The 12,998-nt window shown below is 41.1% G+C and overlaps 1 protein-coding gene across 1 annotated transcript in view; it reads right to left on the bottom strand.

Moving 5' to 3' along the window:
• The window catches only part of STK32A (serine/threonine kinase 32A), a 135,785-nt gene that overhangs the window by 24,747 nt on the left and 98,040 nt on the right, over nt 1-12,998 (bottom strand). The window contains exon 7 of the mRNA XM_068979677.1: nt 6,909-6,998. Coding sequence (XP_068835778.1) covers nt 6,909-6,998 — 90 coding nt within the window. The remainder of the gene's footprint in view (nt 1-6,908; nt 6,999-12,998) is intronic.

Genomic DNA, 12,998 nt, shown 5'->3' with positions numbered 1-12,998 from the left:
CCCGCATCTCCTGCATGGGCAGGCAGATTCTTTACCGCTGAGCCACCTGGGAAGCCTGCTTTGCTCCCTGAGACATTAACAAATCTATCTTCAAACATGTTCCTTCAAAGGCAAATTACCAGGGAACAGGGTATAAACACTTTTAAGGGTGTTTATCATCCATTGCTAGATTGCTCACTGTAGGCAAATTTTCTAATTTTCTAGTCTTGCTCATTCATCACCAACACACACAGGCATGCACAGGCCTTAACGGACAAATTCTTCCTTGACTTAGAACATATGCCTATTAAAAACTGGATCCCATCAGGCCTCAAATGTCTGGCTGACTCTGTAAGCAAGAAGGCTGAGAGATGTTACTTTGTTGTCTTGATTTGGAAGGGTTTTAGTCAGGATATAAATTTGTATTACTGTGGCAAACAATGTTCAGAATTTGGCTCCAACTACAGGAGATTGGTTTTCCAGCTTGGAGTCATCTGGAAGAGGCAAGAGTAGCATTTGCAGCCTGATACTGGGGATAAAGGAGAGGAGAAAGGGCGGGGCACTCAGACTGATATAGTTTTACATCAGTCATGGGGCACTGACTCTTTGTTCCATAATTCTTCCTTTTTTTTTTTTTTCCAAATTGAAGTATAGTTGAATTACAGTGATGTGTTAATTACTTCTGTACAGCAAAGCAACTCAGTCATATACATATATATACATATTTTATATTCTTTTCCATTATGATTTATCACATGACACTGAATATAATTCCCTGTGCTACACAGTAGGACCTTGTTGTCTGTGCTGTGCTTAGTTGCTTCAGTCGTGCCCTACTCCTTGCAACCTCAGGACTGTAGCCCGCCAAGCTCCTCTGTCCATGGGGATTCTCCAGGCAAGGGTACTGGAGTGGGCTGCCATGCCCTCCTCCAGAGGATCTTCCCAGCCCAGGGATCAAACCCAGGTGTCCTGCAGTGCAAGTGGATTCTTTACTGTCTGAGCCACCAGGGAAGCCCAAGAATACTGGACTGGGTAGCCTATCCCTTCTCCAGGGGTACTTCCTGACTCAGGAATTGAACTGGGGTCTCCTGCATTGTAGTTAGATTCTTTACCAGCAGAGCTACCAGTTGTTTATCCAGTCTATATTTACCAGTTTGCATCTGATGATCTCAAACTCCCAATCCATTCCTCTCACCACATCTCCCCCTTGGCAACTATCAGTCTATTCTCTATGTCCCTGATTTTATTCCTCTTTCAGAGATAGGTGTGAAAGAGTGTCATATTTTAGATTCCACATATAAGTGATACCATATGATATTTGTCTTTCTGACTTATTTCACCTAGTGTGATAATCTCTGGGTCCATTCATGTTCCTGCAAATGGCATTATTTCATTCTTTTCAATGGCTGAGTAATATTCCATTGTATATATGTACCACATCTGCTTTATCTATTCATCTGTTTCCATGTCTTGGCTATTGTGAATAGTGCTGCTAAGAACATAGGGGTGCACTTATCTTTTTGAATTAGTTTTCTCTGGATATATGCCCAGGAGTGGGATTGCTAAATCATACGGCAATTCTACTGTTAGTTTTTAAAGAGATCTCCATACTGTTTTCCATAGAGGCTGCACTAATTTACATTCCCACCAACAGTGTCGGAGGGTTCCCCTTTCTCCACAGCCTCTCAGCATTTGCTATTGGTAGACTTTTTTAATGATGGCCATTCAGATGGGTGTGAAGTGGTACCTCATTGTAGTTTTGATTTCCCATTTCTCTAACAATTCTTTCAACTGACTCCAGTGGAAGGCAGAACCTCAGTCAGTCTTACTCCAGTGGATATCTCCAGGTACATGTTCTCTAACACACTGAGAACCTTCTACCCACTCTTCCAAGAATAGCTAACTTCTGAAGGATGGAGTGGGGAGAATGATGTAGAAAGCAACGATAGGTCTCTTCTCTGCTTGCTTGTCCAGTACTGAATCTGCCATTTAGAGTCACTCAATAGAAACTTGCTAAATGAATGAACAATATTGAATCAATCAGTCAATCAAGCACTGTTTACAAACGTTAGCTGTGAAAGCAGGCTGTCTGGGCTCAAAATCTGCCTTCACCCCTTACTATGACCTTAATTGAGTTAGTGGGCTGAGCGTTAGAATCATCAGCAAAACCAGAATCATGAGAAGGCAGTTCTTACAGAGGTGAGAAACTAAATGTGATAATGGCTGCCAAAATCTCAGCACAGTGTCTGGTACCTGGGAAGTCCTCAAAAAATTAGATACTCTTCAAGAGGGACAAACATCTGTAACACTGGAAATTTTAGCTGGCCAAAAGCTGCACACTTGACCCAAGCTTCAGGTAGTAGGATGCAAGTTCTGGACAAAGGAAATTGGTGTGATATGGGAAATGCACATGGGTTTGCCCTGCCTGGTGCACTCAATTTCAGGTAAAATCCTGTGGGCAACATCCAGTTAGAGAGGAAAGATGTTGACATCCCAATGCCGGGATTGATCTTGACTGTAAAAGCCTTTAGCAGGACTAAGTAGTGAATCCCCCTGGTGCATTCCCCTTTCATGCCTCACTGCATTCTTTCTGCAAGTAACAGCTCCCCAGTGGTCCCGACCCCGCAGTGCCCCCACAGACTGGATGCAGTGGACTATAACTCTGCTCTCCCTTATCACTATCTCATAGCAAGTCATCAGATGTGGTCCCACCAGGAGGCAGGTGATAGATATCTCAGAGAAGCTGCAGAGAACTTTGAGACATAAACAGACTGTTGTGCTAAGAAAATATCTAATAGAATAAACATCTATAAAAGCTGTGTATTCTCTTGTCTTGGACCACCCTTGAAGTTTTTATGAGTAGAATCCTCTCCTACTTACACTGTATTCCAGCATGAATACATTTGAATATGCATTTATTCATTCAATAAATATTCACAGTAGGCTAGGAATTGAGGAATTTGGGAAGAACATTAAGGAAAAAGGGCAGCAGGGTACAAAAGCATGTTGTTGCTCAGTCGCGTCCAACTCTTTGCGACCCATGGACGGTAGCCCGCCAGGCTCCTCCCCAGGGGATTTTCCAGGCAAGAATACTGGAGTGAGTTGCCATTTCCTTCTCCACAAAGCATAATGGGTAGGTAATTCTTTGAATTCAAAGTGCTGAAAAGCCAGAGCAGGGAGACGCTGAGGGCTTCCATCAAATGGTCCGTCTCTGAGGTGAGACAAGTAGAGGTGGCAAAGGACTGTTTCCTTCAAAAAACCATTGAGTGTTTTGTTTGTTTTAAAAAATATTTCCATATCTCCATTCAGAAAAGTAAGTAAAACATAAAAGAAGAATTTAGTAAGCAGTTATAACCAAACGGCCATGTAACCTTACAACATAGAATCTTGACCCCATCACTGGGTCCTATCCTGTTTACAAACACAGGAGCAACCACTATCCCAAATTTCTGTTGGTAATTTTTCTCTTGCCTTTCTACATAGATTGACTCTCTGTTTATGTGCTTCAAAGCAGCAACTTAGTTTTCCCTATTTTAGTAATATATATGTTATACAGATGTTATGTTTGTATGTCTATATAAGAGATGTGTATATAACATATATGTATAAATAACATGAGTGTGCGTGTGTGTGTGTTAAATCTTATTCCTTGTTTTCTTTGGTGTCTTGCTCTTCTTGTTCAACATTATGTGTATAAAACTCCTCCAACGTGCTACACATAGTTTGTTCACATTCAAAGCTGTACTAATACAGTGTAATTTACCTGTTTCCTACTGTTAATAGCCATGTGCGTTGTTTTCAATTGGGGCTATTTTGAACAAGGCTCTCATGAATATTTCTGCACATGTAAGATTCTTCTAAGTCCACCTATCTCTAGGTTACATTTCTGGGAGGGGAAGTGCTGGGGATGAGCTCCTCATCTTCACACATACTAGATAGCATCAAACTATTTACCACGGTGGTTGTACCAATTAACGTTCTGACCAGCAACACATGAGACTTCACTTTGCTCAACGTCCTTATCCACACTTGGCATTAACTAACCTTGTGACATTTTCCAATCAATTGAGTACATAATGCTCTTCCCTTGTGGTTTAAACTGGCATTCTCCTGATTACTAATAAGCTTGTCCACATTTTAATACATTTATTAGCTATCTGGATTTCCATGATTTGGTTTGCTTTTCAGATTTTAAAGCAACTAGACAGTAGATTCTGGTCAGGACATGAAGAAAGGGTCCAAAACTAATATATAAATCTAGGGCAACAGAAATAATTCATGGAATTTATGACAATGATTCTAAATTTCCTCTGTAAAATATGTGACTAATAAAGGTTTTCTGAAAAAAGGGTAAAGGGGCTTGCATCTGTTAAACTGTATTATAAAGCTATAGTAATTAAGATTTATTGACAAAAGTCACAGACTATAGATGCTAGTACATAAAAAACTTAGTTTATGATGAACATGAATATTTTAATTGGTTAAGCTCTGGGTGATCCTGATTATATTCACACAGACCAAGGGAGGGGAGAAGGAAGGATTGGAGTGATTGGAAAGAGCATTCAGGTAGAAGATGATGAATTCAAAAAAGCAAAACTTCCTTGTTGGGTGAAGGTACTTAAGAACTGGCAGATGGTCCATATTCTCATTGCCAGAGCTGAGGACCTGATGCATAATATGTTTATGCATGTTACGCGTAACATGCATCTTACGTTAGAACATGTTGTATATTCCTAGATACTTAATTCATATTTCATCCTAGTTTTCTTTCTTTTTAGAATTTGTTTCTTTCTGGTTCATTGCTAATTATCAGAAAAGTGAAAGTGAAGTCGCTCAGTCGTGTCCGACTCTTTGCGACCCCATAGACTGAAGCCTACCAGGCTCCTCCCTCCATGGGATTCTCCAGGCAAGAGTACTGGAGTGGGGTGCCATTTCCTTCTCCAATGGATCTTCCCAACCCAGGGATCAAACTCCGGTCTCCTGCATTCCAGGCAGACGCTTTAACCTCTGAGCCACCAGGGATGAGTGCTGGTGAATATCTGTTAGGTAGATTTTACCAAATTATTGGGAACATAACTGTCAAAAAAAGAAAGCAGACATCCACCTCTGCTATCTCTTAGAAAGATTCCCATCCAAAAATCAAAAGCAAGAACAACTTCTGGATGAAGATATAAGTGCTGACAGTCAGATACTCATTTTTTAAAATAAAACTAGAAATATTTCTGAGAGCTTAAGCTTGGCCTACCTCATTTGGCTTACAACCATTTAAGAATCATATATACCTGGTGGCTCAGAGGTTAAAGCATCTGCCTCCAATGTAGGAGACCCGGGTTTGATCCCTGGGTCAGGAAGATTCCCTGGAGAAGGAAATGGCAACCCACTCCAGTATTCTTGCCTGGAGAATCTCATGGACGGAGGAGCCTGGTAGGCTACAGTCCATGGGGTCACTAAGAGTTGGACACAACTGAGCGACTTCACTTTCACTTATGTATATTTTAAAGTCTCTCTATCTCTCTTTTAGGGAGAAGCTTGATTTTCTAAAGTCAAAAAGAGCTTGCTTTAAATGTAGGCTTTTTCAATTATTAGCCATGTGATCTTGAGCAAATTATTTCTTGTTTTCCTCATTGTAAAATGGTGATAATTACAGTTTGCCTCACAGGGTTGTTGAGAAAAATAAATGAGTCAATGAATGCAAAGCATTTAACACATTGTCTGATCCCTAGAAGGCTTTCAATAAATATTGGTAATTGTTAATTATAAGGATGAGGGTAGAGAGGGCAGAGAAACTTGACTGGATTCCAATTTCTTAGCTCTATGTGGTGAAAAAGACTGGAAATGCCAATTTTGAGGAGAATCAAATTATATGGGCATTGTATTTAAAATCACTGGGGAGAGGAAAGAAAGATCATCTTCCTTTACTCCTCTCACCATGGAAACCAGGCCTAGAAAACCCAGATGCACATTTTCTGATTTGGCTTCAAGAAAATAGCCTTTAATATGGAAACCCAGGAAACCTGGGGAATAAACTCAGACCAGCAGGCTTGGAGATTCCTTTTATCGTTTGAGTACTGTGAATTTGGGGCAGAAAATAGACTGTATTGTATGTGTCCATTATTTTAAAAGTGACAAAAGGGACTTATTACCCCTGAAGATAATTGGAAGCTGGGAAATTTGCAGGTGTTCAAATATCACATAAAATCAGGCTCATCTTCCCCTACAGATGACTTGTTTTTCCTCTCTTTAGTTCTGCAAGTAAGACAATGAAATATTGAAAAAAGGTGGCAATGCTCTTGCCTTTAATTTCAAGTTCAAATATTTTGCCTGCAAACTGCTCATGGGATTATAGCGATGATAAGCCTAAAACCAAAATTATAACGGGAATGTACTTTGTGAACTTACATCCTTATGCAGGAGTATGTAAATCATGGTTACAATAATACTTATATCATTTATTACCATCCCACTTATTGCTGTACCTTCTCTGTTTGATTGTTGTTTTTTTTTTTTTTAGACTCTTCTCACTAAAATGTAAGCCCCAAGGGTTGGAGACCTTGTCTGTTTTGCTCCCTACAAGATCACCAGCACCTAAAAACAGAGGCAATGAGTAGGTATTTATTGAATGAACTATTAATATTCTTCATCAGGAAGTATGTAGAAACTGTCCTTAATAACTCACAAACTAACGTTCTTTATAGGTAGTCCATGGCACACTCCTGAATCAAGATCAGACTGGATGCTTGCTAAAAGGAGATTCCTGAGGTTCACCTCAGACCTGTGAAATCAGAAGCTCTCCAGGTAAAGTCAGAGAGGGACTTGTCATTCCTAGCCGCAAGGCCCTACAGATGACTGGACCTCCAGTACATGGTGTCCACAGGAATGAAAAACAACGCTTTGCTCTTAGTGGCTGTGGCAGCTCAGGGGACCCATACCCATGTAAGGCTTGGTGCCAGCCACAGTGGTGATCCGCATCTCCCCGGGCAGCATCGTGGCAATGTTGAAGTCTGTGATGTGCACGTGCCCTGCGAGAGAAGAGGGCCACAGAGAATGTTAGGAGCTTACTTTGTACATTCTTTTTTTCTCTCTCTTTAAAAAAATTTTTTTTAATATTGAAGTATAATTGCTTTACAAAGTTACACTAGTTTCTGCTGTACAACAAAGTGATACTAACCTTTTCATATCATGATCTATCTCCTAGAGAGGGGATGGTTTAAGACCATACATACTGGCCTTGAGGACAGAAAAATTGAGCTTTTACTGCCTGTAGCCAATCACAAATGGCATATAAGAATTTATAAACTAATAGCATAATATGCCATTTGCAAGTGGGTATAGACAGTAAAAGCTCACTTATTCTATCCTCAAGGCCAATAAGGCCTTAAACCATCAACTCTTCAGGAGCAAGGTCTTGCTATGAAAAGGTTAGTGCTGCTTGTAAATTTGTAGTTCAACCACAAAAAGTTTTAAACTTGGTCTTTAAGAGCTCACACTCTGGTAAGTTCTACTGGGGCAATTTTTGTCTATTGACATCATTTTAAGTTGGTACAGAATATGAGTATCAAGAGATGGACAGATAAGAACTATTCAAAATATCAAATTTCCAAGCATCTTGTATGGAATCTTTTAAAGAGACTAACATTAATACAAAGAGAACATGATTGTGGATACACATATTAATCAATATTTCTTTGCCAAGAAAGAGTTCTTTTCTCTCCTTGTTTTTCTGAAATATCATTAGTCGTTTTCTGTCTGATAGTTCAAATTGTCCCCCAGTGATCACCAATAAAATAATATATCTAGGGAAAGTATGGGAGAAAAGTCAAGTTCTACTTTTAAAGTGAAAGTGTCCAACACTTTGGGATCCCTTAGACCACCTAGCTCCTATGTCCATGGGATTTTCCAGGCAAGAATACTGGAGTGGGTTGCCATTTCCTTCTCCAGCAGATCTTCCTGACCCAGGGATTGAACCCAGGTCTCCCACATTGTGGACAGATGCTTTACCATCTGAGCCACCAGAGAAGTCTACTTTTAAGAGGCTGTTTAAAGAGCCCTAAACTGGGAGCTAGGTTAGCTGGGTCCTGCCTTGAATTCTGCCCCTAAGACTTTGTAGACTTGAGGTTGCTTCCCTGTGCTGAATGTAAGTTTCCCTTTTACAAAAAGGAATGGCAGACTTGATGCTGTCTAGGGTCTCTCCTCAGCTTTAATACTCATGGCAATACCGTGTGGGTCTAACACTCAAGTTCCGCAGAGAGCAATTCCTACAGAGTATATTAGTGTCCTTGTGCTCACAGCCAAAAGTAGGAAAGGGCATTACCAGCCTCTCAGGCAGACAAGCTCATTGCGTTGGTTGGCATGAGTGTCGTATGCTTTGAGAGGATCTTGGAAGTGTTGGCATTTCCATTTGCATGCTTCTGTGGTTGTGATGAGATGTGGTGGTAATTGGAGGGGGTGCCATGGGATTGTTCTTCCACATCCCACAGACCCCACTCCCCCTGCTGACTTCACTGTCTGCTCCCCAATAGCATCCAGCCCATTCCTAATGATAAATCTCGGTCTTTATCACCAGGGTTTTGTTTGATGCAAAAAAAGTGTTTTGTTTTTATCTGATGACATCTTAATAAAGTAACAGTAGCTAAAAGTGAAGGCAATCTTACATAAATGGTTCCAAGAGACGATTTCAAGAGCTTGCACTATCATAATATAGGTTGTTTCAGTATTTTCTTTCTCTGTTTTTCCCTCATGTTCAAAGCACTGGCTCCTTAGTTCACAAGGTTTGATACAAAATAGGGAAGTCTGGAGACTTAGTGGTTAAGAGCTTGTTCTCTGGAGTCTGATTGCCTGACTTTAAGTCCCAGCTCTACCACTGATTAGCTGTACTACCTCAAAAAGGTGACTGATCCTGACTGTAAAGTTGGGATGATAATAGTGGTCTTCTCATGAGGTTGTTGGGAAGATCAAACGAAATAATGCTGCGGAAGACTTAACTCAGCATTTCACAGGAAGTATGTATCATCCAATTGTTGCTATTTGTCATGATCAGATGCTCTGGCATCATTTTGCAAAACACACATGCCTAGACTTCTCTCTCCTAAGACCCCAGTGCAGTGGGATGGGTGGGAGAGCCAGGTATCCAGGTTAAAAATAGTACGAAGAAACTCTACAGGTGATTCAGATGGGCAGCCAGGCATGGGATCCTTGACTTTAGCCTGAGTAGGTGTTCTAAGCTGACTCAATCCCGAGACTGACTATACTCACGTAGAAGTATTGGGTTGGCCAAAGAGTTTGTTCAACCTTTTCCATATGTGGGTACAAAAAAACCCAAATGAACTTTTTGGCCAACCCAGCAGAAGATATAGGATGCTTTAGAACCATTTGGTTCTAAGTGTGTGGTCCCAGACCAGCAGCATCAGGAATGTGATAGGAATGCAGACTCCTGGGCCCTGTCCCCACCTACTGAATCAGAAACTCTGAGGGTGGAACCCCCGTGTTTAAATAAGCTCCCCAGGTGATTCTGATACCCAGTTCATTTTGAAACCATGCTTTTAAAAGAAGACCTGGCTTAGTAGAAAATCTTAACCAGTTAGTACTCATTATATTTCTTTTGAATGTGGTTAAAAGTGTTAATTTTATCATATAAGTAGTATTTGAATTTGTATGATTAATTGCAATTTTCAAAAGGTTTTCATACACTTTAGGCTAGTGAAGTCATCCCTGTTTCAGAGAAGAGCTGTTTGTGGCTAAGTTCTCAGTGTTCAGAAGTAGCAGAGCTGGAATTAGGATCTAGCATTTGGTCCAGGACTCCTTTGGTGAGTTATGAATTGTCCAAAGACTTTTTGCACCGTATCGTAAGACCAAGATCTGAAGAAACTCAAAGCACTACCTTCTGTTTGGCTCAGGGTTCTCTCACCAGGATGTATAGTAAACGGTTGGGAGGAATTATCTGATGGTCAACACCTACTAGAAACTCTGCCCTGGTGCCCTCAAGCTGAACAAGGAAAGCAGAGCCTCACGGAGCCTATGGCCACCAGCCCGACACCTCAGCTCCAGATGGACTTCCTCAGCTGTACTTCCCTTGGCTCACCTTGGGGCCCTTTCTGCAAGTTCCCCTCTGTGCTGGGGAAACGAATCTGAGTGCTGGCTCACAGAGGAAGCTCTGGTTGCCCCACTAACGGAAGGACATAGAAATTGCTCTGGAGTGAGGGACCCCTCTGGCTGTACCCATAAGTCCTGGCCCTGAGGGAGTCTTAGATCAGAGTTTCTCAACTTGGAACTGACTGAGAACTTGGACCTGATCATCCGTGTGGTGAAGGGCTTGCAGCCTTGGCCTCTATCCACCAGATGCCAAAAGCACTTCCCACTCCTGATATACTGACCATCAAAAATGTCTGTAGACATTGTCTCACCTCTGCAGGGAGAGACAGTGGAACAAAGGCATCCAGTTAGAACCACTGCTTTACTGTGAAGTTTTCAAGTACAAGGCCCAGAACTTCCTGATTGCGCACCCTAGGGAGCCATCTGCCTGTTCTTTTCAGCTCTGTACCTGGAGGCACAGAATCACATTAAAAATTGGAGCTCACAGTATTGAGTCACTGAATTTAGTCATCACTGCAGTCATTATTTATACTTTTTCTTACTGCGCATGTGTCCAGCCTGAGGATGTTTCTCAACACAGCCCTCAAGGACACCATAACTAACTGGTTGGCATGGCTCCTAGCTTTCAAAAATTTCCCTAACTCAAAAATGGTGCCACAGTTTTCTAGGATTCTTATTAAAAATTTATATCCTTAGACACTAGCTGAGATTTATAAATCTGATTATCTGGGGCTAAGGTAGTGTCCTACTGTGTGTGTGTGTGGTGTGTGTGTGTGTGTTTGGTATAGGTGTGTATGTCTGTTTATATATAAAAACGCTACACACTCGATTTTTAGGTACATTTTGGGACTCTGCAAAGAAGAAGCTATTAAAATAGCAGGCTCGGTTCTTCCTCACACCCCTAAACTGAGTTTTTGCCTTTCTCTGTTCCCTGTGACAAAGGAGGGTATCAAGAAACCTAAATTATAGATAATGTGGTAGTTGTCATTCTCTCAGATATACCAGGGAGACATTATTCTTCCTTTGTAGGCATCACTTATTTCCTGAATAAGGTAGAAAAAAACACAAGAACCTTAGACACTATGGAACTGATAGAATTGGATGGAGTACCTAAGTTGGCAGGATATGGAAACCATATATCAGAACAGTTGGTTAAGAGCCATCATAGAGTTAATGCCATCTCAGGCTCTGAACCAGTGAGTGTGCCATTGAAGTAGGACAGTAAATGTATGCTCTAAATTAAAAAAAAAAAGTCAAATTCTGATGTGTAAGGAGTGTTCATTCACACTGGTAGAAGGACTCTTCATTTACAAAAGGATTTGGTTCGTTTAAATGTCAGTCTTTTCTGATGAACATGAACCAGTATGACTCAGTAAGAGTAATACAAAGTTTCTCCCTGTTACTGGTGGTACTGAATTTAAATATAAGCCACATGGTGTAATACACAGCTCACCTGGAGAAATGGGAATAGCAGGTGTATCAGAGGGGGAGCAGTTATCCTTGCAATTGCTAAATCCCCACACAAGAGGCATATATGAGCCACCAGGAATTTCATGTCAGAATATTGAGTTGGCCAAAAACTTTATTTGGGTTTTTCCATTACATCTCTTGGAGAAGGAAATGGCAACCCACTCCAGTATTCTTGCCTGGAGAATCCCATGGATGGAGGAGCTTGGTGGACTACAGTAGACAGGTCACAAAGAGTCGGACACAACTGAGCGACTTCACTTTCACTGTTACATCTCAGGGAAAAAGCCAAAAGAACTTTTTGGCCAACCCAATAGTCAGTTGGGTTGTTTGGCTAACCCAATAGTCAGTTGGGTTGGCCAACAATGCCTGAAAGCTAGGTTTTTCAAAACCTAAAAAGAATAGAGAGTAAATAACTTCAAAAAATTATTTTTTCCAGAAGAGAGCCCTGGGACAGTGCTTAGAGAATGACCCTCAATCTTGTTTGTTTGCATCTCTCTCTCATTCACATACCCAGTCCTTATCAAGACAGTGTTTCTCTAATTGACGGCAATGTTTCTCCAGATGAGTTTAGGATTGGAATAAAATACAGAAAAGCTCCTTTTAGGTCACTGTTCAAATCCCAAAGTTTAAGAGTGAAAAGTATCTTTGTAAATAGTACGCCAAGTAACAGGTGTAGACAGGGAACCAGGCAGCGTGGGTTGCTGGCTTGCAGTCCCTAAGCAGCAGAGCCACAGTCCAACCAATAATAAAATGCCCTGAAAAAGTGGGCGTTAGCCTCCTATGTGCATGAGGGAAAGGTGGAACAGGCCATTGAAAGTACAGTTACCTGAGAATTAAGGGTCAGACAAAATTATTTAAACACAAGACCTGAGAAGCATATGTGTACAATATTTGGTATATCCCTTTTGGAATCAAAATATCAATAATTCTTTAGTAAAGTCAAGGGAGGATCCAGCTTTCAGTGACTGCACCACCTGGGAAGCCTTATCCACAATATTACTCAATTAATTTTTCCTGAAGGTAGTCTCTAAGGGTGTTTACACTTGAAGATTAACTTATTCCTGGATCTTTCTCCTAATCTACAATCACCAAGTTGATAAGAAAATGAGAAAGAGAAAGACTTTGAATGAGAGCTGGATGACCTCATGGTAGAAATAAGATGAGGTCACACTGGAGATCCAAGACTGAAATGTTGTTCTCCAAATGGAAGGTGACTTTTGGAAAGGTTTTGGTTGATAGGATCAATATGTTTCCTTTCAGGATCCTGACAAATATTCGAGCAATACACTGGGCACAGAGGCAAGCAGCTGAGAAAGAAGTGGGGACAGATCCCCAAACCAGGCTCTGTGTGACCAAGACTGTGTTGGGCACACAGGGCACCTTTTTCTATCATGTGCAGAGGTGGCCTCTAGTGGCTAGGGTTGTGAAGCTGACAGTTGTGAAGCTCCACAAAGTTTATT

Source organism: Capricornis sumatraensis, chromosome 9 (genome assembly GCF_032405125.1).
Source record: "Capricornis sumatraensis isolate serow.1 chromosome 9, serow.2, whole genome shotgun sequence".
NCBI classification, from domain to species: Eukaryota; Metazoa; Chordata; class Mammalia; order Artiodactyla; family Bovidae; genus Capricornis; species Capricornis sumatraensis.
Note: the sequence above shows the minus strand (reverse complement) of the source record. Positions and strands in the feature narration are given on the sequence as shown.